This window comes from Drosophila mauritiana, chromosome 3L (assembly GCF_004382145.1).
Source record: "Drosophila mauritiana strain mau12 chromosome 3L, ASM438214v1, whole genome shotgun sequence".
Lineage (NCBI taxonomy): Eukaryota > Metazoa > Arthropoda > Insecta > Diptera > Drosophilidae > Drosophila > Drosophila mauritiana.
Genome location: NC_046669.1, coordinates 16,022,051 through 16,049,774, shown reverse-complemented (window position 1 = coordinate 16,049,774; position 27,724 = coordinate 16,022,051). Strand labels below are relative to the sequence as shown.

The window sequence follows — 27,724 nt, the reverse complement described above, 5'->3', positions numbered from 1 at the left end:
GCTATGCCCAAAGCACTCTTTGTTAGTGTATAAATAAATATGAGAGCATTGTGAAATGTAAATGGATGAGCCGACTGGAGTTCATTAGATGTTCTAAGCACGATTGGGGCTATAGATCACCCAGAGGGAGAAAGGTCTCGAGAAACGAAAACAGAAATGATACTGGAAGAGAGAGAGTGTTCAATGTGGAGCTACCATACATATTTCTATTTCCCATTCTACAATTAAGAAGGCCGCGACAAATTATGTTTAATGCGAAAGCATTTAGCTAAATTGAACCAGAGAGAAACCAAGAATTTTCAGCTGCTTTTGGCCAAGAGGTGTTAGGTGTTAGCTCGTCTGGTTAGGCTAGTACCAGTCCAAATCGATGACAGACTAAACGAGCCGAGTTGACATTGAAGCGAAAGCAGCTCAAGAATCAGGCCGTACACAGAAAAAAATAAGCCTTAACCTAAATTTTATTTCGGTTTTTGAGAAATTTATAAAATCTTGTTATCACTTGTTATCACAAATGTTAATCCATGTGCAAATTCTCTTTATCTTAATCTATAATTACCCATTACCCATTATTGTTCTCAAGTTACTGAAATTTTCTCATCTTGCTAAGTTCAGTTATTGAGTGCCTGTTTTTGCAGTGTATCTGCCGTATTCCTCGCTTGGTCGACGTGTGTCTGGAATGACTAATTGAATAGTGCATGGGCTCGTATATCTCGCAGATACGTATCCGCCAGATACGTTAGGGAAGGCGTGTGCCCGGCCTAATGGCTTAGCTTAGCAACATGTTGCAATCAGCACTCTTCGTTTGGCAACATTCACTGCCAAAAGCGCGCAACATGCACAGAGAAACATAAACACAAAGAGAGTGCTTAATAATGTTCTCTTTATCGAACTCCGCTCGCCGGTTGCGACAACGATCCCAATCGGAATCGCGGCTCGCAACATGTTGCCTTCAAACCGGTCTGGCCATGAACTTGGTGAAAGAAGCTACCATGGCGAAGCTCCAGTTGGGAGAAAAGTCTGCGCCGCGTTTTCCGCTTGGAAATTTTTAAAAGACGCTGCCATCCAGCGGCCTGGAACATTTGTAATCCGACGTTAGAAGTCTGCGGATCGTGGCCAAAAAGCAGAGTGTCCCCAGCCAGCTGGTAGAAGATACTGTCATTCCGACTCCTCCTGACTCTGGACTTCTCGCGTGTGTGTCTGTCTGTGTGTCCGAAGATTTGGAGTTACTGTTAGTTGACACTAATACGAGAGCGAGTGAAATACGAGAAATACAAGAAAAACCGAACGTGAATCGCGAGTGCAAAAAGTAAAGAAAATAGAAAGAAGAAGAAAAACCCAAACAAACAAAAAAAAAAGAATAGTACGAAAAATCGATATAAGAAAACCTGAAGAAAACGAAACTCAGCAATCGTGGTCAAAATGGTGCGGATAAGTGCAGCCTGGAGCTGCTGTTTTTTGGCCCTGATTGCGTTGGTATCCACTGTCGCCTCCTCCGCTGCAGATTATCCGGGTGTCATCGAACTGGTGGGCTATAGCAACCGCCGCGCACGGACTTACTTCCAGGAGCAACCCCGCTCCAATCCCAATCCCAAGCCCGGTTTGACTTCGGCCAAAACCCGGGCGGACATAGAGACCGTGAAGAGGAATATCCGTAAATACGATCGTTTGCTAGAGTTGGATACGAAAAATCTGCCCGAGCAACAGAAGGATATGCTCGCCAGGATTGTGGAGCGGGTGGCCAGGCTCAAGGAATCCCTGGACATTGAGGAGCAGCAGTTTAACCAGCAAGAAGCTACCTCCTCCAGGAGCAGTAGTAGTAGTACCAGCACTAGTACCTCCAGTACCCAAGAATCGCAAACAGAAGCGGAAACGGAGCGGGATCAGGAGGCGATCGAGCAGAGCACGCAGCTGCCCACTGGAGCCACCGAAGCTGAAACGGATCCCACCCTAATCCTAGACGAAACCACGCTGCTGGAGCTGCAAAACACGATGAACGAGCAGGCTGCCATGAGCACCATAATGAAGGAAATGCCCACGACCACGGATATGAGTCAGCAGGAAGCGGAATCGGAGGCCACCGACGAGGAGGAAGAGACCACCTCACCCAATCTGACCACCCAATCGGAGGCAGCGACCACCAGTGATGAATCCCTCACCGATTCCACTGATCCCGATGATCAATTCGTAGCTGCCAGATCGAATAACAACATAGCGGCCATAACGGCAGCGGATGATGCCGATGGCACCACCACAACCACCGCGAATACGGGCAGTCAGCAGCGCACGTTGACCACCATGGGAAAACTGAAGAATCGGGCCACCAAGCGACCCTTCGCCCACAAGGTCACCGCCGCCCTGAAACGAGGAGGTCAGCGTCCGAGCAGCGTGAGTGCGGCAGCTGCGAATGCGGCAGCGGCCTCAAAACCCAGTAGCAGCACCACCGCCGCCGCCGCCAGTAGCACCACCCAAAAACAGAAATTGGCCACCAACAGTTTCCAGCAGAAGCAGCAGCAAGCGAAGCCACTGCAGAAGGTGACACCCTCGATCGGCGGAGGTGGGTCATCCAACCCGTCCTCGGCATCTATTCCCTCGGCTACCACAAATTCCGCAGCTCCCGCCTTGCCCATCGAGCAATTGTATACCCGTACTCCCCAGGCCAATATCCCACTGGCAGCAGCCGCGGCAGCCGCAGCAGCATCCTCATCCGCAGCGGCGGCAGCAGCAGGATCAGCAGGATCGGTAGCCACGCCGGCCACCTACAGCAGCCAGCATGACAGCATGGTCTACGATGGACATGTCAATGCGTCGGCCTTGATCGACAGCCTGAACACAAACGCTCGGGAGGAATACTACCAGCAGAAACTAGGAGCAGGCAACAAGGATAACAAGGTAAGGCATCCATTTACCTACACTTTTGGAAACTATTACTATTTGCTAAAAGCTAAAAGGCCATTTAAACGCTAGTGAGATATATCATTATAATTTCTAATAAAGAGGGATATTAAGGGATTTTTCAAATAAGACCATAATTAAGGCCCAATTTTTGCAGGAAACAACTAGGATTTTTAATTTTTCTGTGGGCACTATAAATATTTATAATATCAACCCCTTATTGAAAAGGTTAATTTGTCATCATTTGCAAAACTAGGTAGCCATATTAATAGTAACAATACATTCTTTTTAATATAAACACAATGTCCTCCAATAAATATAACAGGGCCCAAGATCGCAGACATAATAACTCCTTTCCAAATTACTGTCCCATCTTTGGCTTAATTAGCAATGACCACCAAAAAACAACAAAGTTCGAAGGGGAAATGTAGAAAGGGGAAAGGCGGCGAGCGCCTGTCAAGCTAGATACATACTTCCCAAGACAATGGGCTAAGTCGCCGGGACAGAGACATCTCTGGACAAAAAAAAAAGACGGAAACCGTTTCGGGCTATGTAAACAAAAACTAGAAGAACCGAAGTAAACCCCGTTGAATGTCAAATGCAGAATTATTGGAACAACTTGACTCTCAAACTATAACAACAAAGCAACAAGCGATGACAACGACCATGACAACAGCAACAACACGAAGCTATCGAAGGCTTAGTAGGAGCCACAAAAAGTTCAAAGCCACACAGAGAGAAAAATTGCGTTTATGTATGAGAGTGTCTTAAATTAGTTACATGCTTATGTTTAGCTTCTTCGTAATTTTATGCTTATTGTATTCAAAGTGTTTCAATTGAATAGATCAATCCGCAATTGAATTTTATTCGTAGCGCCTTTCTCTGCGCTTCTCAAAATATGTAGCTAAGTGTGTTGCGTTGGGTTTGGTCGGCTTATCTTCCTTCGCTTTTGATCTTATATAATTAAACTAAAACATATGTATCAGCTGTGTTTCTAATCTATGGATCTTAAAGCCGCTAGATTTCAAAATAACATTTCAACTCTTTTTGTAACTGTATGGGGGTACTGTCTTGGGTAGTTGGCCAAAGCTGGCCACTTGTTATAAATGGAGCGCCTCGAGGCCTTTGGCTTTCCATTGCAAATCGATTGTCATAAGCCGGAGGATAAGAAGGGGGAGGGGAACTGGCAGGAAAGCAACCAAAACTTTCAATGCAATTGTTGAGTGGGTCAGTTTGTTTGGGCTGGGATCGCAGCATATCGTTTTGTTTGCTGCTTTTTGATGACACGGACAAGGGAACTGGTCAAGCCTTATTAGATACAGTCAAGCCGAAAACTGCATTTGGCGAGACAGCGATGAAGATGGAGGGCATCTGAGTGGAGGATCGGCAATGATTTGGGCAGCCAGGCATCGGAATGGCTGGCAATTTGTAGCCACTACTGACCTATAAAGTTTGATGTGCACCTAACAATGATGATTGGTAGTGGATGCTGGAATGACTACGCGTTTGAGTCGGCCTCAGAGATTCTGCGCAAACAACGACATAATTTATGGCCATAGTGCGATCGGCTATCGATGCAATACGACACACATAGCCCAGCTTCTATTCTCCAGCGTCCCAACAACCGGCCAACATCATCGACAGGTTGAGCAACTTACTTACCCAGCAGCACACGGAAACAGGTTGAGTTGGCGTTGCAAGATTCTAAGTGGCTTGGACTTACCTGAAATGAGAAAAGAATTAAGCTAAATGAAAATGTTTCACTTGGCCATGGGTGGTTGAGTCACTGGTTCTATGCCGGTCGTGTGCCTAATTAAAATGGCAGTCACATATCCGCACCTAAATGGGTTGCAAAGACCCCGACCAGTCTAATGAAGACTTTAATTGTTTGTTTGCTGGATCAATTGATCTGCAGATTAATCGAACAGCGCTTGTGCGGTTAGCATCGTTTGATGCCGTTTTCAGTAAAGACTGTGAATGGATGTGATTATGCTTGACGCACTGGGAATGTTGGTGGAATTTGAGAATGAGTTGAATTTGGGTCCGTCGGCCGGGGAAAGTTAGGATCTTAGCCTTTCATTGCCAATCCCAAGAGGTGGTTCCCATGGATGTTGGATTTGATTAAACCGAAAAACACTCTCCCAGCTAAAGAGCATTAAGAATACAGCAATACAGCGCCTCTCTCCGCGCTTCTCAACGATTCAAGCTTAGGCGATGGCTAATCTGGTGTACTACACAGCACATTCCTGTCCAAATAAAAGATTATACGAGTGTGGCTACCGAAGAGGGGATGCAGTTGATCAATGTAGGTTTTCATTTCTCCACACATACAGCACCTGCTACACCCAACTTCAAGACCTTGGAAACATTCCATTCAGTAAACAAATCGGACTAAACACCACCTGAGTGAAAAGTGATCATTAATTACAATTCAATGCTCGAGCATCCAGCATGTTAATGGGCTACGAAAGGTCATAAAATCGAATCAATGCTGCACAAGACAACGGCGCTCATTGGAAGAACTTTATGAGCTACCCATGATGGTCAGAGCTGAAGAGAATTTCCAGAAGATGATGACGCTTGGTCAGCGGAGCGTCAAGCTCGGGGTTGGGTCTTGATTGCCGGCTGTCGGTTACCGCTAGGAATATCATAAATTAACGATTAAGCGAAGATTTGTTTACGGTTACCGCAGAAAGAGAGCCAACTATGAAGAATGCTATGGTTTGGATCTAGCACTGTGACCGCGTGTAATTAGCACATTGTTAAATAGATTTGTGCCTTTTTATACCGCATTTGTTTTTGGCAACAATCGAAAGATGAAAGCATAATTGTTACATTACCAACAAAAGAATTGGGCTTCGTTTCTTTGCTAATTTGCATACAAATAATAATACAAGCTGGGGGAAAAACTTTCGCTGCCAGTTGAATTTACACGCTTTCTTCGCCAAACACAATCGACTTAGAACTGCAAATGGGGCTAAAGACCGAAATGTATTTTGTTTGATTTGTATAGACAAACCGATTGTGCTTAATTATAGAGGGCAAGGCACCGTTAGTTCGTTAGCTAGTTCTATGGCTAGGTCATGTCTGATTCCGGCTGCGATCTTCGCATGAGTTGCAAATTCCTCCGGTTGCCCCTCATTCCCCACATCTCCGGTGATGCAACCACCAACATACGACTTTTTCACGCTTCCAACTCGGCTAATTATCGGGGAGGATGATGAGGCCCAGAGGCTTGGCATGAGCCAAAGCTTCGGAAGACCACCACTCATAATAATTAATTATAGCCTTGCCGTATGCAACACACAAAGAAGCCAACAAAATTTAACTGCAGTTTTATGCTTAGGCAAGTCGAGGGTATACTGGGTTTTATATAATCTCTATATATCTTTTGATGCATTGCCTTTTTGCGCCTCTCTATGCGCTTCTCAAACATTGTAGCTAAGAGAGCTTCAGTAATTTCTCTCATTCTTTTCTGTATATTTTTGTATTCAATATTCAAGAAATACGTACGCAACAATGCGAAAACAATCTTTAGAAGATTGCTCATCTTTAGAGGCAATTGATGTATATTAAATTGAATTAACTTACTAGAACAATGTATTCCCTATTAGCATATAAAATATATCCAAATTATCATGAAAAACTAGTTCACTAAATGGATTTATAATATCTTCAAAATGACTAGATAATTTCACTTAACCTAAACACTGCACACGATTTATTCGGTTAGTTAGCTCGAAACTTTGCATCTGACCTTTTCCTCCAAACGATCCATGGTAACCAGACCAATTCGATCACTTTCGACCCAACTTTCGATGGCATTTTCTTCTTATAACCAACTTCGACTCGTGCCTCGTTGCAAAAGCAATGACACTAACAATTTCACAAGTCATAGAGCATATAATCACAGCCTTGGCAGCCAAGTATGTAACCGAATGGAAAACATGAAAAATAATGTTGAAAAAGTGAATTGCAGTTAATGTGGTTTTCTAGAAATCATAACGTAAAAAAAAAGAGAAAAGATATGAAGGCGGTGCCAAATCAAAGACAAAGGAAAACCCTCCTACGGTTCGTGAAAGAGTGTGAAATTTGTTGTCTAACAATTTAACAGACATCGGCAGCTGCCTCCGATTTTCCCTATATACACATATAGAAACATGTGGACAGCGGAAGAAGGCGTGACTTGGTCAGTCGATGACTGACAACCTGAAGAAGCATGGAAAAGTGCACTTATCGGGGTCTCTCTGTGAAACCGTGTGTGTGGGCTTTTTTCAAACACAGTCAAGAAAGTTGCGAGGAAATCAAGCATGAAAATTTGACGTTTACATCGTCTAATTGAAAGTGCAAAATGACAGCTGAAACAATTCAATGATTGTGAATTAAGAGTTCAGCAACGACATTGAAGAAAACCAAGCCAAGCTTGGTTTCTTTAAAGCTCCGCTTCTTTAAAGAGGCTTCTGCTTATGGACCCAAATCAACATGAAAAATCTCACCACTTTTATACTAATTTTCCCCTGGCAATTCAAGAGACTCAACAGCTCTCTAATCGAGAAGTCAACAGCTCATACATCAAGAACTCTTTTAGACCGCAACTCTGCAGCTCAAACATTTTCCCCACGAGCATGATCCATTACATAACAAACACAGGTTTTTTTAAGGGGAAAAGAGGAGAACGCCCCTCCATCCGAACATGTTTTGGTTAAACATTTACCGCTTTGTTTTTATCAATTACTTGTTAACACAAACACATGCCGGCGCAGAGCGATGATCGAAGCTGACCGTTAGAGCAAAGACATTAGACGCCCAAAGTTATGCTAATTTCAGATTGTTCAGAAGGAAAGGCTTTCGGTGAAACGATGATAACCCAAAGACAATTGGTGGTGATGATGATGATGATGCTGTGGAAAACTGGTAGCCAGTTGCAATCACTCAGAGAAAACGAGTCTATATAAATGGGTCATAACGTAGATACGATTCGTGTTCTAGCTTAATTTGAGATATCAGCGAGTTGCTTAAATAGAATATTTAGGATATCAACCAACTATATTACCAAATGGTTTATGCATAATTTGAAATGATATTGATATTTTCGCTCAGTGCAACGGAAGTTGCATTTCTGCTATCGAATGCAAATGAAAGCAGTGATGCAGAAAGCCAAGAAAGGGGCAGCGATATGCACTCATATATGATTAGGAAAATCGAACAATGCTCCGACAATCCAATCCAATCCAGTCCAATACAATCCAGCTGGCAGAAGAAAGCAGAGAAGCCGCCAATCTTGTGGGGCTTTCTAACCAGCTTGTTTTTGTTTTGGGAAAGGGTTTTCTACGGTTTTTTTCGGTTTCTGCGATGATTTATTAAAACTTTTACTAGCAATTATGGTGGATAAATGGGCGTGTGGACTCTACAAAAATCTCACCCACTAATAACTGTAATTTATTTGGCCAGACGGCGAAAATTATTTCTCTTTGATTGGTCATCACCGGAGATCATAAAGCAGAATCCCAGAAATGCGAAATGAAAAGTGAAATCCGGCAAAGGGTCGTATTCGCAAGACAAAAGGCAAAACAAAGGCCATAAAAGCCGACCAAAGAAAGGGAAAAATCCGGTGTAAAAATAGATGTCGAAGAAGTCTTTTCAATTAACTCAAGATCCGGGGCATACATACATACATACATATATATATATATGTATTTGGTATCTGGGTAGTGAATACCCACTGTGCCCATTCCATAATTTAACGAACGATTCGCAATTTATGGCAATGACTTGAGCATCCAGAACTGGCCATTTGGCGAGGCATTTATCTCGCCGCACGCTATTCAATTACGGAATGTAGGCTCAGCTTTGGAATCCCTGGAAGATCATCAGCAAATGAGATGGGTGATATCTCATGCGTTTGATAAATAAGGTAGTCAGTTAAGATTTATTTACCTTTACCAATTGTCCAAAGAAAAAGATTCCTCCTAACTATCAAATTCAAATCAAAGATTTAAGTGGAAAAATCCAAAGATTACTTCTTATTTTCCACATCATATTTGTTGACATAGATAGCCAATGATCATCGACCATCATTGTTGGTCTGCACGATGTAAGAAAAGGGTATTTTACATAAATGCATATAAATGCCCCTCTAACTGCGGGAATACCCCTTAAATGGTACCCTAAAGATCATGCAGATCGTGCTGCTACAAGACATTGATATACTAATGAGGGCTGCACTTTCCATTGATCGCTCTTTTTTTTCCTCCACCACGGAGAAAGAGTGAGAGTGTAAATAGTCATTAGGCCGACTGCCAAAAACAAACTACATCAAGTTCGGATAAAACAAACCTGACACTTAGACGGAGCTACAAAAAAAATAAAATAAAAAAAATGTGTAGGACGATGTTGGGGAAATGGCCAACTTCATTGGCATCTCGCAGAGCGAAAAGACTCACGACCAAATTAAGATCTCACAGCATTTGGCAAACTAATTGCAAATGTCTCTACTACAAGTGAGGGGGAATTCCCTCGCAGTGCCCACCAGTTGGAACAACTGCAGCTATTTGCATTACAAAGACCCGAACGACCTATGAGATACTTCCAACATCTTTCATTCCACTTGGCCCCGCCGAACTTCACCTTCATCTTCTTCTCGATCCTGGCCATCGAATTTGTGTCTTTGTCTCGCGCAGTTTTTGGCCAAGAGACTCAGTCTTTGGCTTTCTTCTCTACAGCAACTTTCTGCTGCTTTGGCTTTCTAGGTCGTGTAATTGTACAAAAAAAAAAAACAGCAACACAACAGCGACGAGGAAAACCAATTGCATTTAAATCACATTTTTCTTTGTTTTTGTTTTTTTTTTCATATATCCAGCATTTTCCGCTTCTCTCGATTTTTGCTGTTCTTTTTTTTTGGCATTTTGATGGCTAATTCAATTGGCGCTGCTGCTGCCTTTTGCTACATCGAATTGATAAATAATTTATAAGACTGGCTCCTTAGCATTTATGGTCTATAAATTTAATACACAAATGCACTTTTCGAAATAATCAAAACCTAGAAATATCCAAACCCAATTTTGTGGTTTTCGATTCGCTCTCGTTGGCCAGACAGTTAGCCACTCCGGATTATTTGGATCAATTTGTGTGGCTTTTAATTCAAAATAACTTGGATCCATCAGAATTGTGGAGAAATCAAATTGACTTACTTTAAGTTACCAAATTGCTAATCAAATGCAAACAAATATGATACATAGAAACTAAATATACACACAAACAACACCAATTTGATGACTTTAAATTCAAATAAAGTTGACAACGAATTACTATTTAGTCCTTGAGAGTTCGTTAAATTATGAGCATCCTAAAAGATAGAATTGTATCTTACCGTTGTTACCAATTTATTTCAATAAATAAATGCAAATGCTGCATTCTAAAATATGTACGCTCTTGACTTCGCCGACTGCCACTCAAATTCACATTTATTTCTGGGCCAACTAAAGGCCAGCAAATCTCCATTACAAGGGGGCATAAAAGCCTCATGCTCGACGATAAGCCGGGCCATTTGTTAACAATTTTATAACACAGTGGCTGCCATAAAGCAAGCCACGTCGATGCCAAAGAAGCGAGCTCTACTCTAGACCAAACAAATTATGCACCCCGCCCCAAAAACGGGGAAAAGGAAACTTTTTGCGCATTTCAAGTTGGGAACAGGGAATTACAATTTATAAGCAAAACAAGAAAGCATAAATAAATGCAACAGCAGCAGCGGCAGCAAAAGTTGCAACATAGGACCTTTGGAAGAGGGGCCACCACGCCCACGAATTAGCAATTTAAATGTCCACCAAATGCCACCCAGAAAAATGCTACCAGCATTTCAGGACCTGAAAAAAAACATTGTAAACTATGGAAGATACTACCTTTGGCCAACTTCCAGCTCCCACTTTCTACGTGCTCTGAGACATAAATTGTACAAGTGCAACACCCTGGCAATCTGGAGTAAAAGTAGTTGCTGCACAAAAATCAGCTGGCAAAAAAAAGGAGTATTATGAACGCATTGTGGATTCGCTATTCAAATACAATTTTCAAACATTATTTCGATCGTTGATTGCATTCACCTGTCGTGAGTGAGTGTCTGGAGTGATTGGGAATCGAGTTTTGAGTGGGTTAAAAAAAAAACGCTGGTTGCATGTTCGATATCGTCTGAAGATGGAAAACCCCTCTCTTCAACCTTACCCCTTTAATTGCAGGCGGGCATAGAAATTGCCGAATTAACGTTAACGTGGCCCACAGACCTTTTTTGGGGGGGTCAAAGTTGCTCTCGACCGCAAATCGAGTTTTGATTTTCGAATTTATGGCTCATCGCCAAATTACCGGATTGCTTTCTTTGTTTTGCCCATAGTTTTCTTTAGAAAGTGCAATTAATTTGTAGATCTATGATTGCTCATCTGCGATTAAAATTAATGGCAGCAGGCCGACGATAGATGGAGATTGGGTTCACAAATTATACGAAAGATAGGCCCGAAAACAGGCATGAGAAAAATCCATTTTAAATTGATATGGAAATTGTGTTATTCATCATAATATTAGTTGATTATTGCCCAAAACAAGCCAACATCATAGTTACCCCAAATAATTGAAATCCATTTCAATCTACAACAATGTGTGCAAACTAAGCTTCGAAATAAAATCAATACGAACTCTAAATCTATCAATCAACTAGAAATTTAACTTGAAATTCCGCAGCTGCTATGCTCATCCTACAATCAAAGCTCTTCAAGCTAACAAACAAAAGCAATAAAAATCAGAGTTGAAAACATGTTCATTTTCCTTTCTTTGGTGAGCTGTGGAAAATTCGAAGTGCATTTGACTCCATCAACTCCACTTACAGCCAGTGTGGTCAGGTTTTTGTTATTCGTATTTGTATTTCGGCTTTTTGTAGGCCATCTACCGCCAACACTGGCACACTGACAACACCGACAACACCGATGTGGCTGCTGTTGCAGTTGCCGCTGACAACTTGACACAATTTTTAATAAGAGACGACGACAACGAGGCACAACAAGCCGCTGCCGGAGTGTCAATTTCCATGGCCAGGCAAAACAGAAGAAACCGAAGAAACAGACAGCACCAATGGGGAAAAAATCGTATTCGAAACAGCAGCTGGCGGCAGGCGAAAACTCCTTGAACCCAAACTCGGCTCAAATCAGACAGCCACCCATCGATATGGTGGTTAACACACACACACACACACAGCCCCCATTGGAAAGGCCTTTTGCCAGCGGATATTACAAGTGCTGTATGGATAAATATTGTTTTAGCATTGCTGGAACTTCGGATAGTTGTGGGTTGTGTCAGAGCGATTGTCCGGTCATTTGTCAGATATTTCCACAGCTACCACGTACTTTCCCAGAAACAGAAGTTCCGCGAAGGAGGACTCCCACCCGGGCTCAATAATGTGCGAAGATTCCATCGAAATCATTAAAATAACAAATTGGCCACGATACGCAGCACAGCAAATGGACAAAGCCGCAGAACTCCTTTTGCGATTTTGGTTTGGCCAAAGAAAATTGAGTTGGTCAACTGCGAGTGCAGATAGTTTTTGGAGGGAGCACTGGTTTGGTGGTTTGGTAAAGTGGCTTGGCCAACCGCAAATAGCAAAATGGTGCAAAAAGGGTACAAAACCGACGGCAGGCTTCAATTACTCCATGTGTCTGACTGAGTGGGTGGGTGGTGGGGATTGCTTTCAAAAAATGCGCTTTCTAACTGCAGCCACCCGTTCCCATATCCCATAACCCTATCGCCATGAAGTCATCGAAGTTTATCATCATCATCACCATCGAGCAGAGTCGAAAAGCAAAAGTTTCTTTGGGGGCTAAAAGCGTGTGCGATGGGCGTGGCATTTGAAATGGAAATTTATGCCACAAGATACAAGATACAAGTCCAAGACCAATATGTGTCATTTGTGGTAGTCACCTGGCGATTCCCGGCCAGACAACACTAATTGAGTTCAAAGATCACAGAGCAGAGGAAAAGCGGGAAAACTAGGAACTCTGAACGGGAACGGGATCCAACTTTTGCACACTTTTATTAATCGTTTCTGGCAAAAAAAAAAAAAAGGCAAAGGCAAAAGCAGGCCGAGTTTCGAAGATTCCCAGGCACCCATAACACGACCGCATCTTCAATCAACGTCATCCACAAGCTCCATAGAGTCCATAGACTGCGGTCCCGAAAAACCGGACCCCGGGATGGCCGCGAAAATTAATGAGCGAATCCCTCGCCCTAGACACTTTTTACATAGGCGGGCAATATCGAGTTTGACTGCTCTCGCATATGGATGTGGCCAGTATGATGGGCAGGCAGGCGCAACAAAGTAGTCCGCATCCCAAATGGTTGCATTTGGCCATAGGACACACGATGATGATGACGACGACGATGCCAACGAGGATTGAGGATGTGCCCGACCGTGGATGTAGATGAGGATGCCACCGATTGTGACAGGTTTATGCGCAGCGAATTGCTGTGAAACTCTAATAAAATAGTGAGAAGGCCTTCTAATTAGAACGGCTGTTCACTGCAAGCCTACATCTTAAATCATTTTAGAGCTCATGCTAATATTTTATATATGAATTTAGTAAATGTGAAAGCTAAACTAGTTTGGTTGATACTCCGACAAAAAATATAAAAAAATTCTTCTTCTATAGCTTATCAAATAAAAAATGATGCTTAAGCGCAATCGCTTTTTAAATGCCAACAAAACAATAATTGTGCATGGAAATGAAATTTATTCCGGAAACTCCTTAATTATATCACAAAAGAATATCCCGTTTGGTGCAGCAAGTTTGGCAATAAAACACGATAAACGCCATCGCGTAAACCTCAATTCAGTGGACTCAATCCTCCCGTTTGGCCAAGACCCATTGGTGGCGCTGGCATCCTCTCCCAGAAGGCGACTCCACTTGGTTGCTCCGGCCACCGGCCGCCGACTGCCGGTTTGGACGGTTTGAAATTGAGCAGCGGACTTGGGTAATTTGATAGGCGACAACTAGCCAGCCACGGTTACAACCGTCAACCGACAAACGCCAACGGACCTGCGGTGCAGCAATGGATCTGTGGAGCTATAGCCTACGGAACAGCTATGTACCTATGGAGCTATGGTGCTATGGTGCTATGGTGCTATGGTGCTATGGTGGTGGTGCGGCAAAAAGTATCTCAACGTGTGCGTATCTCTTACAGTGCAACAAGCAAGTGCAACTAATAAATTAATGTGCCTGCCAGTGGAGAATGGAGAAAGACTGAAGCTGCGAAACTGGGGGCCTTGTAACCACTCATAGTTGGCTGTCACCTGGCAAAATGAAAGCTACAATGCAAGCCAGCCAGGCAGCCAGGCAGCCAGGCAGGCAGCCTTTGGATCATAGCGTGCTAAATTTGCCAAGCAGGCAGTCAGGCAGCCAGCCAGGCAGTTGGCATGTCAATGGTAGATACAAGATACATTCGTATCGCTACAGGAATGCGCTGCGTTTGCATACGAGATGAGGCTGAGCTGCACGGCTGCTGCGGATGCATCTGCATCTTGGGTTGGCTGGCAAAGAAGAAAAGAGGGCTGACCTGCATAACGGTGCCGCGCGATGGAGACGGAACGAACTGCAGAATGAGCCCAGAAGAAGACTCTCCGATCCGCTCGATCTGCGGCTCTTTATCATTATCCATAATAATAGAGAACCAAGACCGAGACCGAAACTGAGAAACTATGGAACTCAGATATCCAGATATTCAGATATCCAGAGAACCAGAGACTCGGAAACTTAGAAACTCTGAAACTCAGCAACTCACAAAGATGCAGCTTTCATAATGCTGTCCATTTTGATTATCATTCACTTAATTATGATTGATAGCTGTAAATGCCGAGCTCAGCCACGTATCTATTAGATACCATTCTTGGCTGCCGATTGGTTTTACTGTTAAGCTCAACGAACGTATCTGCTCGGTCCATTTTGGTCCGGCGACCACGAAATGCAAATCCCAATTGCCCGAGTCTGTGAAAATTGCCTTCTACGAGCAAAACACAAAATCTGTCGCACATTACAAATGACCAAAGGAGTGAAGCTGTTGGTCAGATACATCAGTGTATCTACAAGTTCTTTGCCTGCAATCTCTGTACTCAGAAGAAGAAGATCAAGAAAAGGGTTAGGAATTCGCTTTATATTGCCGACTTCGAGTTTTTACGGCCTTAGAAACATTAGTCATGGTTGTTTGTTGTTTTGAGGAGCAAGTTGGGAAAATACTTTTAGTGTCAATGCATTAGGAAACAATAGCCATTAAAATACACTTTTAGGATCAATAAAAAAGCAATTGTTTTTTGAAAATGCAAAAAGTTAGTGAATATACATTTTTCATACTTTCCATTTTAAATATTAAAAAGTATTTCATTTAAATTGTGTTTTTGCATATACGGCATAAAATACCATCATTGGCTTAAATCAGGTGTAAAGTTTTTAATTATGAGTTAAAGCCGCTGATGGCAAGAAAAACAATTGCATCTATAAACTTTTATGACTAGTAAAAGTAACACTTGCAAAAGAACAATAAAACCGTTTGAATTGCACTTTCATATTAATGGCTATATCTAAAGGTTTCTATCATGAGAGTCGGTAAAATGGCATTTCCTTTGAGCGGTCTTTTCCCTGACCCCTCAACTTGGGTACGGGTACCAGGTACCTGGAAACACATTCGCATTCCAGTCGAAGCTCGTGCAACTTGTTGCAAGTTGGCTAATACAGACATTAGCCAAGTGTAATAGCTCTGGCCCAGAAGTGGAATCACTGCAGCGTGTTCCCTTCGAGGCGGAAGCTAATAATTAACACAGAAATATAAAAAAAAACACATCGCACTGATAGAAGGAAAAATGTAAAGTGGAAAATGGAAAATGCAAAGCGCGTAATGTCGGCATCTTTATCTCTCACCTCTTTTTCTCGCTGGCCTCCATGGTGGAAAAAGCCATGCGAAAAGTAAATTGTCAGATGCAAAACAAAAGCCGAAACGCAACCCCAGGGCCTTCGGGGGGCGTGGCAGGGGGCGGTGAATAAGATGTGCAATGTGCGCTACTTTGATAAAAAAAATAGCAAGAAAAAAGTGGCATGGCTTGGAAAAAGAACGCGAAGAAAGTCCAATAAAAGAAAGTGTTTGGCCCCAAGGCCCCAAAAACCAAAGAGGAAGAAGACGAGCCAACCTACTGCACATTATGTTTGATAGAAGACTCCGGAGAATCGAGACAAAGCAAACAGCTGCAGTAATTAGGCACGACAAAGGAATTATTTGCAGTCTCTGCATATTTTCCATTTTAATTTGAAACCTCTGCCAAGTAAATAGCTCATTTAAATGAGCAATTAAATCATTTATTAGACATTAAAAAATTTTATAGACTCCTCAACAAAATGAAACCATTAGCAGACCCCAAAGAAATGCAATCACATATTTTTCTCTGGCTTCAAAAAAAAATAAACAAAATTCGCTTGGCGTATATTAAATTTTAATTTTCAATTACAATTCTCCAGCTCAAGTTTATTTGCAATTTTGTCTGAATGTTTCGAACATTACTTTGGCCACATACTAATTTCGCTTTCTTTTGCATCTTTCAGGTAAACATCTCTCCACCACAATGACCATTTAGAGTACGTGATTCGGAAAACAAAGAGGCGGCCGAAAGCCAAGAAAAAGTCCAGGTTTTTGGCCCCCCAGATTGGCGCGAGGTTTATTATGCGATTTAGCGGTTAAAAGCGGCAATGACAACAAACAAACCAAAACATTTTGACCACTTTGCTGGCCTATTGTTCGGGGTAAACGACCAGACCTGAAGTATGAGCCATCAAATGGTTATGGATTCGATTCATACACACCAACTTCTCCTCTTTTTTTTAAGTGAATTTGTTCGACATGTTTGCCTTGAACAAATGTACACAGAAAACGAATGGATTTGGGGCCTATTTGGGTTAGTTTTTTATGAGTAAACTGCGAAAGAACGCCGAAGAAAGTGATAGCTAATCGAGATTTGAACGAGAAAAGTGATTTTTTTATAGAATTTTACATGAATAGTATTCAGAATAGTATTCAGTATTTTACTAGAACTAAAAACAAAAGATTTAATCAAAGCTCAAAGTATTATTTACAATAATATTCAATGAAAATTCTTAAATATATTCATATTCATTAAACGTATGTATATGGTATATCCTAAAAAATATAATTTACCCAAGTTGAGTCTTGCACATCGATAACTTTTAGCTGAGAATCAACAGAAAGTAGCACCAATAATTCACTTAAAACTTTCCAAATTTCAAATGTAAACCTTTTCCGGCAATAAGAAGCCATGTTCCAAGCATCCGGCTAGCCCCACTTTGTAATATTACCGACTAATGTTAGACTTCCCCTGGGTATCATGACCAAATCGTTACCGTAATGGCAGCAACATTAATTCTGTCCCACAAAGTGTCCCAAAGAACGGTGGCACGGCCGGAGTAACTCAGTAACTCATAAACGTGCATTAAAGACCATATCATAGCTGGCATTTAAAGTCATTAAAGGTTCAACAAACCTTAACCAACGAGCCGAAAGAACTGTTAAGGACCGGACCGGACCGCAGCGGACCCCGATGGCCACGAAAACTAGAACAATAAACTCGGCCAGCAGCAGTGTTTAACAAAAAAAAAAAAAATGAACAAAAAACCGAGAAAAAAACACCCAAGTACCGAGAGGGGGGCAAGAAATGTAAAAATATTATTATTACGGCACTGGGCATTAAAGCCAAATGTAATCCGGAGCATCTGGCCGCCAACAACAGGGCTTATGACCAAACACAAAATACCCTAACTTGGCCCGAATGGCATTAGAGAAACACTAGAACAAATTAGCGCTCGCTCTGCGGTTGACACATTAAACGGATTCTGATTCTTCGATTCTTCGATTCTTCGGATTCAGTTTCATCGACTTGGCCAAGATGACAATTATGAACACGTCTTTGGCCGACTGCTTGAATTGGGTATGGAATGTAGTGCTTGCTGTTGGATTATTCAACAATTTTTTACCCTTTTTCATTGCCAGCCAAATCATGTAATTGCCTTTTATGCATCTTGGTTTTTTCTCACTGCACAGAAAAAAATAATATCTTCTTCGGCGAAACTATTTTGTTGTATAATATCATTTTCATATGAACTGTCTTCGTATTTTTTCTCAAATTTTAGTTACATAAAGTTAGTATCGATCATTAGTACGCATAATCTCTTTTTTTTTCGTGTATCTGTATCTGCAATCGTCATCTTCATCTTCAGCTCCACCTTTGTTTGCCGTTTGACAAGTTATGCGCGGAAAAACAGCGCAGAAACAAAAAAAAAATTGTAACACCGCCTAAGATGGATATCAGTTACGCATGCGCAGCGCAGAAGGCCGCATCCACAAAGAGCCAACTTTGGTCAGCGTTCAGCGGCCTGAATGTCTGGCAAAGATCTGGAGTGGCTCAAACGAAAGAGTAGGGAAAATATGGCTTGGTTTAGTTAAAGTTACATACCAACAAAGTATATTTATCTGAACATTGATTTAAAAAGAGAAGAGTCTTAAAAGATTTTAATTCTTACAATTCTTTTGGATTTTTAAGATGCACTTTCAGGGCAATAAAGTTGACCTTTTTAATGGGAGTAACTAGGTAATTTTTTCTAGCAGTTTACATCACTTATTTTTAGAGCAAAACGGAAATAATGTAATGCTGAAATATCATGACTTTATTTCATATTTAGTGAAGCGCATTTTTCTTTCAATGGCATGAGTCACTGACACACTATGTTAGTAAGGCTTATTAAAAAAAATAATTTCCTTTTAAGCAAGAAATTTTACTACACGCTTAGTTAAATTTAAACGACTAAAACTTATTATTACTCCACGCGCTCTTGCCTAAAGATAATAACTTTTAACTGTGTCTATCCCCTCAAACTTTTTATGATGAAGAATCCATAAACCGCGGTTTAACTTAATACTCAGGCTCATATGCAAAATATCCGTTGGCCTGCGATTTTTCCCAAATAACTGGGCAATTCTGGTAACCGAAAAACAACAAAATATAAATATCTGCAATCAGGCTGTACGATTTATTGAACATTTTAATTACAACCTGCGGACATAAACAACTTGAGAGTGTTGAGAGTTTACGAGAGCTTGGGGCTACTCAGAAAACACCGAAAGACCAAAAGGCCATTGAAATCGAGGAATAGGAAACGGCTGGCCAGCTGGAGGTTCCACCAATGCGAATGACTTTTACCGGGTTTGCGGTTGGATGCTGTGCGGGATGATGATGATGGCCAAAACGATGATGATGATAATTATCAATTGCCCGTCCGGCGCAAAGGGGAAAAAGCGTTAGGCAAACAAACAAATAAATAATGGTAAACAAACAAACAAACAAATAAACAAACGGCTTTGTGCCTGGATTTGCATGAGAAACTACAGTTAACAGGGGTGAAATAGAAAAAAATAACCACAATCTCAAGTGAAATGTGTAAGTGTGCAAGTGTAAGGTTTTCGGTAGCTTGTCGTGTCAAATAAATGAAAAAGGTCTGGTCCGAAAAGAAAGATACATCCGTGAGTAGACAGACAAACTACTTGAAGCTTCACGCTTTATAAATAACAATAAAAGCAAACCTCGGGCGCAGAACTTCAACGAAAGTGCTTGAAAAAATAAATTTCGGTTTCACTTCGAGCATAAAATTAAATAACAAACAAAAACCGAGAGGGAGAACGGAGTTATGCCTAAATAATGGCAACTAATTTTCAGTTATTTCCCACTGAAAATGGTAGGTGTGAGATACACGAAGACTTTCACGTAATTAAATCAAATTTCGAAATGAAAATGAAATGAAAATGATTTATTAATTGCGGCCTTAGCCATGCAAATTTCCATTGAATCTGAAGACGATAGTCTTGAGTCTTAAATCTCAAGTCCTGAGTCTTGTCTTTGGTATTGAGTCTGAGAAGTAGTAGCTCTATCCGCAGTCAAAGCGGTGAAATTTCATGTGACTGTTTTTTTCCTCCACTCGCGAATCTCTTCAAGCTGATTTGAATAACAAGTGGCGGCGTTTTCGCATCTGCAAGATATATAGATACAAGCTGCCGCTGCTGTCGCTTACATGCGTTTAGCTTCGGCTCCTTGGCATCGCCGGCTCCCTCATTAAAAGTAAATTTCGAGCTGCTGGCATAAATCAAGCCTCTAAATGGCGACTCGGCTTAAACATATAGGTGTATATATATATTCCTGCCTGTTCAGGGTGCACAAAGATGTACGATGGGGCTAAGTCGCATACGGCCGGAGGACTTGAAATCCGAGAAGAGAAATGCTGCTGACTGCAGGACTTGTTCGCCAGGCTTGTTAGGTGCAAAACCAAAGGCGGAGAAACTGAAAATCAACTTGGCTGTGAAGTGAGGAAGACAAATGTGGCAATTTGTTATTTTAAAAATTGTTCATCACCAAGTGGAAGATAGTTCGGGTGTGATTTTGTGGCGAAAACACAATATTTTCAACAACAAAGTAGCTTCTATACAACCAAGTTTACAATCTATCTATCTAGCAATTATTTGTATTCAATGTGAGTCAAGTTTAAAGCAACTACAGATTTAATTTATTTAAATTACTTCAGCTTCAATCACTGCAGCATAACTTCATATCCCATATCTTCATCTAATTTGCATAGAAATATGTGCGAGTTTTTCATGGCTTTCACTTGATTTTTCCCACCAAAAATCACAATTTCCCAAGGCACTCAAATGCAATTCTTCGCATTCATATTTTGGCGAAATCTCACCCATCAATGGCTCATCAAGACGCAGCTAATCAAGTGGCAATCATGGCCATCGAAACAAGTCAATAAGCCAGGCATTCATCATCAGCAAACAAATCACGCATACGTCGTGTTGCACACAGCTTGTTTCTGCGATTGCCACTGCAATTTACTGTTTGTTGTTTGCTATTTACCATGCAATGTTGTTATGGAACAAACAAAAAGAAACATTTTCCACGTCATTTGGCCGGGCAAATGGTAAATAGAAAAACGAATTAGCATCCAAAACCGAACGAAAGAGTTGCCAGTTGCATAAAAGGAAAACTTTAAAGAGCCATTCGGCTAAAGGAAAATCAACGGAAATGTCACTTTCTTTTCAATCAAAACGCAATTCATGGCACTCCAAAAATTCAAACAAGAAAAAAACCCATAACACGAAGTGCAGAAAAAGAAACACAACCCGTGAAAGGTCGCGTCGAGATTCCGATTCCGACTCCGAGTTGCAGTCCAAATTGCAGGAAGCTGGCATCGGAGAACACGATTTTCAAGTGGCACTTGGGTGGGCAGGGGCAGAAAAAAAAACCGAAAAAAAAAACTGAAAATCCAAAAAAAACTAAAAGCGAAATGGAGGGAGTATCTCTTGCTAACTGCCACCGGCTGAACTTTAACCTGTGTGAAAAGCGGACAACATAGCAACACAAAACGCTTTAATTTGCAGTTCGTGGAAAATTCTTTTGGCTTAGGGCCTAGTTAGGGACTTCCCCACCAATCCGCCACTCCAATCCGCTGCATTGGTACACGGTAAATATTTAAAAATGTACTTAGCCAAAGTGAAAGAGACAGGCAGCAAGGCAATACGGCAACACGGAGTGTGGAGTGGAAACAAAGGCATTGGCGGCGACAGTTTGGACATTTGGACAGAAGCGACAACCAGCTGACGCCAAATAGGGAAACGGAAAAGCTGGAAAAGCTGGAAAAGCCTGAGGAGCTCGAAGAGCTAGAAAAGCCAAAGTACAAGCGGCAAAAATTCAATAATAATGGTCAGGGTCAGTGTAAATCACTCTCTTGCCAGAAAGCAGACCTACCTGACAGTAGGTGGCTGAATGGCTGAATGGCTGAATAGCCGAATGAATGGATGAATGGCAAATGACTGACATGGGAAGTACCGTTCCATTCCGGGCAAATCATGGCCCGGCAATTTGGCCTAAACCAAAGATGCTTTCTGTTCAATTATGTGCTAAGTAGGAAAAGGGAATTGTTTGAGTTTCAGCTGAATTCGGGGCGCTAGAAAAAGGAAAATGGGGTTCAAGGTGCCTGTAAACTAGATCGATAAGTTAGCTAAATGGAAAGCTTTTTGCAGCTCAGCTAAGACAATTGAGGTAACTACAATGAAGTGTTAAAGGAAAAGTAAAAACAACTGAAAGGAACAATAATAATAATAATAGTGACTTGAGTGAATTATTCTGTTTAATTCCCTCCTAATCTTGCCCCGTTTTGTAAACTAATTAACTCATCAGATACTCCAACAGCTCTTTTCATTTCCAAGTATGCATTTACACGCATTGATAACAAGAGAACAAATTACAAAATAATTAAAAACTACCTAAAAGGGAAATGTAATGCTGCAACACTAGAAATGGAAACTACCATCAATTGTGTCATGAATGCCGACTGAAAAGTGCCCCAAGTAAGCACTAAGAAAATTCAACTGCGAAAACTTTTTAATAGCCAAACAAGGGGAAAGAATAATTGAAGGGAGAGAGTATCCTGAGTTCCCCCAGCTGTCGGTAAAAGTTTTCCCAAAATGAAAAACAACTTGGGGAAAAACACACTGGGAAATGGTCGCAGGAAGGAAGTGGCTGATGGGTTGGGTCAGGTGGCCTGGGCTACGAAAGGGAGATGGCTGGAAATTACAAGTAAAAGTGCGTTTGGCAGTTTACCCGGTTACCCAGGGTTACCTACTACTACTACTCACATATATATGATATATATGTACATATATATGCCATATACCCACACTCGGCTTTACGTGTTCCCCTTCAAGTTGCATCAATTTCTTAATAACTTTGTTCCCCTCCCCATCATCAGCGGAAAAGGCGCGTTGCAACGCGTTGCAAGGCGAGCCAAGCAATTTTGTGTGGCATTATGTGAGGGTCTCGTTTGCCATTAACCTGCTTTAACCAAGGCAACGCAACTCAGCTCTCCTCAGCTCAAAGTGCTGGGATGCCTGGTAGGAGACCATCCTCATCTTTCGCAAAAAAATGAGGAATATACCAAAACGACACTTGGAATACCCTTTAATTTACTAATATTGTCATAGTTCTTATATTTACAAATCGCATAGGTTTAGAATCCTCAATATAAGGATAAATGATATTTTATTGATTTACCAACCAAAACTTTATTTAAGACCTTTGAATTAATAGTAACTACCTTAGATTTATGTTAGCTTTCAACTTGTGTTTTCATATATTTAACAATCAATTGCTATCTGAGACGAGAATGAAAAGCACTGTGCGAAATGAAAACTTTTGGCAGGGCGATGGTCCACATGGAATGATGGAATGTGGATGGGTATAACAATCCAACTGGGTGAGCGTCAATTTCGCACTTCATCCACGCCAGAAAGCTGGCAGTAGACAAACAACACTTTGTAACACCTCGACAAGACACCTTTTTCCTCCGAGGAGCAAACATTCGCCAGCCGGCCAGCAGAGCAACTTTAATTGCTAGCCAAATAGAAGAAGGAAATGGCTCGAGGAGGAGGAGGAGGAGTAGTAGGAGGAGGTGGCAAACCCTTTTCGCCACATCAATCAACAGGAGCTGAATCTCATCGTACTCATGGCTTTTTCTTCTTCTTTTTTACAGAAAACGGCGACAGCGAAACCGACGAAATATCATTATTACCCGCACAATCAGCACATCTATCTGCTGCCCGAGTGTGCCATTCAGCAAGTCTGTAACGCCGTCTACGTGAGATTGAACTACACCCAACCACTGTGCGCCTGTCCATCCAGGTGAGTTGCTAGATTGGACCTACCCACTTGTCACTCCCGCCGCCAGGCTCTAATTAATCCAGCGAATCTAATCCACATCTCCTTCGCAGATATCGTGATCCCTGCTCGGCCAGTCTGAATGAAGATGATCAGCATACCACAAAATTGGTTGGCGATACCAAGAAGAAGGTGAGCTCATTCGCATTCTCAATCTCATTTTATAGCAACCGAGTTACTTAGATAATTGCCCAGGGGCCACGACTGTAGGATCCCTTGGGAACCGAAAGTGCAACTGACAGCAGTAGGCATTTCCAGATCATTTGTTAGATCACTCTCGGTTGATCATTAGTTCAATAGATGGTTGCAGGTTCTCACCGGCACGACTCCGGATCTCTGGGAAGTCGAAAACGAAATCTTCACTGCCGGACCACAAATATAATTTGATCTATTTTTAAATGAGTTAGTGCAAGATGGAATCAGTGGGATCATTGGTGGTTAAATAGAGCAGATCGCTGACAAAAGACACGAATTTCATGCTTGGTAATTGCTCGAAGCTGGGCAGATAATTATTCGGGAAATACTCGACCTCGCATAGGAAGTAGTTATTAAGATGTAATAGATTAGTCACAAGGTAGGTTTATTGGAAAAAGTCTATTTGATCATAATTTGTGCACTCAAGTTTAACTAAGGAATGGATATTGAAAGAAATTTGATATCACTTCCAGACTAATTGATCACTTAGCGAACAAATTTCAATTGAATACTTCTTTGGATGTATAGTTAAAGAAGTAAATACCGTGAGATTTAATAATAACTCAGTATTCTGAATGTATTATTAACCAAATGAACCAAATAGCCAAGAAAATAAGCAATAGCACCTCCAACTCTTAAAAAACCATAAAATAAGCCATCGATTGAGTACTTAGAGAAGATGAGTGCTTCTTAGCACAGCCACTCCTTCAAATTGCTCGAAAGTTTGGCGAGGCTGTGGTCAATTAATGAACAGCACGATGGCTGGAAGCCAGCAATACGAGTGTATCATTTGATCAGTTGAAGATCACCCCTTGTGGCCAGACCAACGGAATTGAGGCTCATTTGCTGGATCATCGAGTCGTAAAATTGATTCCTCGATCCTCGGCCCCAACTCTCGCTGGTGAGGAGAGTGCTTCCCAGACAGCCGAAGGCACGATCAGTTGGCCAGGTCAGCTTCCCAGATCACCTTGCAATGGATTGCAATGTTATTTGCTTTATGGCCTGGCCATGATCTGCTCCCTCGGCCCGATTTTCCCTAGATTCCCCCCCACGTTTAATTGAGTTATAAACGCAAAGCAGCGTGGCTCGGAAATATGTGCAAATAAATTAAATAATAAAAAGCATTTCTAATGGCTTAATGGTAGTCGCGTAGAGTGCTCCACGTAAAAGGTGTGTGGAGTGTGGGCAGTGCGAGACATTGTCATAATTACACATCACTTCACTTCACCGTTAAATGCAACACTTGCTGTTGCTGTTTTGCTATTTTGCTATTTTGCCATTTTACCATTTTGCCGGAACTGTACAGCAAATTATGAAAATGCGTTTAGCTGGAAAACAGAAAACAAGAGCGGGGCGTTAGGAAAAACTGGAACAGCCGGGCGGACCACATTAACCTGAATGCCACAGCCAATGAAGCGAGCGGAAAATGGTTTAAAAAAAAAATAGAGAGAGAAAAAAAAAGACAACAGCAGCAGCAAAGATGCAAAAGAAAAGATTTTCCCAATCGACTGACATGCAAACGAGCGCCGCAAGAGTCAATCAAATTAACGTTCGGCGAACAGCACTAACAGTAGCCCAGGCTGTAAATCAGTTAAAAGGACAATCAGTTTGGCCAATTGAAAGCGTAGCAAAACGGCCCAAGTCGAAGCAATTTGGCCAACAAAGTGTTTGGACCAGCCCACCGGCCTTTAAAGTCTGGCCGATATCAAAATCAAAGCCCTGGGCACTGGCTGCTCCTGTTTCTTCGCCAGAGTTTGCAGCTCGTATTAAGTGACAGCTTGTCCATAGCGTTTAGCATGCTAGCTTTCAATTTAGAGTCATGATCGGGATCGAAATCGGGATCGGGGTAACTTTCTTTCTCTCATTCCTGCCCTGTGGGCCAAAGTGAATGGCCAGTGGGGCGTATCATTAAGCCCATTCTGCCGTCTAGACAGACTGCACTAAAACAAAATATGGGTTAGACCAGCCATAAACATTTCGGCCCACTCAAAGTCGTGATGCACAGTGCTGTAAAATCTGAAGCATTTTTTAATCAAATTTATGTTCTGGAAAAGTTGAAGGGGCCTAAAATGGAAAATTCAGTTGCAATTAAAATCCTATGCAGATTTAAATGGTTACGTTACTCTTGCAATGCGATATGTGAGCTAATTCATTAATGATCCATGAAAAGTTATTCATAAATTAGGTTATAGTGCACATTTCTCACAGATCCTAAACATCCTCTTTCTTGTTATTCCCTACTTAGGCCATTACGTTGGCCAAGACCTGCGAGGCCACCACCGAGATGCGCGAGTGCCGCTCGCCCAAGGATTGGTCCCTTCTGGCGCTGCAAAACACACGTACCGGCAAGTCGCACTACTTGGTCATCTGCCGCTGTCCCGATCACTTCAAGATGGGTAAGTTAAGACATTTAATAACTTTAAAAGCGAATAATAAGCTATATATAAATAAAAATATCACCTTGCAGAGGGACCCATGGCCCATGACCAGCCCACCTATGCCAGCGTGCCCGGAATCCGAGTATTCGGCATGATGTGCGTCAAACAGGGATACTCGGTGCGGAAGCCAAGCAACCAGCCACCCAAGAGGTATCAACTCCAGAAGCCTTTCTATCGCCCTTCGGTGGGCACCACGCTGGGTGGCCAGAAGGATAGCTACGGCAGACCCATATACGGTGGCTCCAGCTCCTCGGGCAGCTCGGCCATCAGCTCCAACTACCAGCCGCAGGACTCGAGCTTCCAGAGCGGAGGCAGCAGCTCGTACCAGTATCTCAACCGACCGGAGAGCGGTGGTAGCCATAGCTCCGCCAACTTCCGCCCGGATCAGTTCTCGATCAACAATTTCCCGAGCAGCAACTACGGACGCAACAACGAGCGACGTGGCGATCTGCCGCCCATCGAAGCTATATCGAGTGGATCGGGAACCGGAGCCGAGGAGCAGCCGAGCAGCAGTACTCCAGCGGCTGAGGAGGAGGAGGCCAGGACCACTCTGCAGGCAGAACAGGAGGCGGAACCGGCGGCCGCAGCAGTTCCAGCCGTGACAGCGGAACTGACCACCACGGCTGAGGAGGCTGCACTCGGAAGCCGGACCAGGCGATCCCTGCCCGATACGGACGACTATGAGCCGGAGTTCCCGTGGGATCGCGTGCTCGAATTCCAGCAGAGCATCATTTGGGACTAAGTTCCGGAAATACCAAGCAACCAATCCTAGTAGATACAATTTCAATAGCACACAAGGCGACATTTCCGGCGACTATAAAACTGTGCAAAAATCAACTGTGACTGAAGAATGAGATGAGAAAAACGGAAGTAAGTGGCTACGAGAAGCGTAAAGTTCACGTCACGTAACGTCTAGCGTAACGTAACGTAATTAGCTAAGCTTTTCATAATTTAAAAACATGTTTTTAGGCATTTCACTTGGCATTTCTTCCCAGCGTACCACCATCCCTCTTAATTTATATATTTATACATGTATTTATTTACAAAACAATTTACGAATTAATTAAACAATTACACGGGCCCGGGCACGATCGCACTAATTGTTTAATTAATTTGTTTTGCATTTAAGCGTAAACAAGGCCTCAACTTTTTAAACTAATATTTAACGATTTAAACGAATAGTTTAGGTGCAAAACTGGAAACTATTTAAAAAAAGTAAACCTTTGAACAAAATGATAATTAAATACATAAACCAACACCGAAATTATTTAACCTAAATTTAGTTGCTTATTTATGTTTAGACCTAAGCTGCATTTACTAGTAGTTAAATAAAATACTATTTAAAAAA

The 27,724-nt window shown here is 42.0% G+C and overlaps 2 protein-coding genes across 2 annotated transcripts in view; one reads left to right on the top strand and one right to left on the bottom strand.

The window, feature by feature from the left end:
* Positions 1–27,724, bottom strand: part of LOC117140288 (elongation factor-like GTPase 1) — a 73,508-nt gene that overhangs the window by 42,677 nt on the left and 3,107 nt on the right. The window lies entirely within an intron of this gene.
* On the top strand, positions 1,057–27,724 carry LOC117140289. The gene is made up of 5 exons (XM_033303126.1): positions 1,057–2,889; positions 23,559–23,707; positions 23,797–23,875; positions 26,184–26,334; positions 26,406–27,724. Exons 1-5 carry the CDS (start codon positions 1,420–1,422, stop codon positions 27,116–27,118), a joined length of 2,562 nt encoding a protein of 853 aa, XP_033159017.1. The 5' UTR covers positions 1,057–1,419; the 3' UTR covers positions 27,119–27,724.

Excerpts from the sequence above, each read along its gene's own strand:
- LOC117140289 (XM_033303126.1), top strand. The coding sequence starts at position 1,420 with ATGGTGCGGATAAGTGCAGCCTGGAGCTGCTGTTTTTTGGCCCTGATT. Across the intron at positions 2,890-23,558 it reads CAGGCAACAAGGATAACAAG|AAAACGGCGACAGCGAAACC; the intron begins GTAAGGCATCCA and ends TCTTTTTTACAG. Across the intron at positions 23,708-23,796 it reads CTGTGCGCCTGTCCATCCAG|ATATCGTGATCCCTGCTCGG; the intron begins GTGAGTTGCTAG and ends TCTCCTTCGCAG.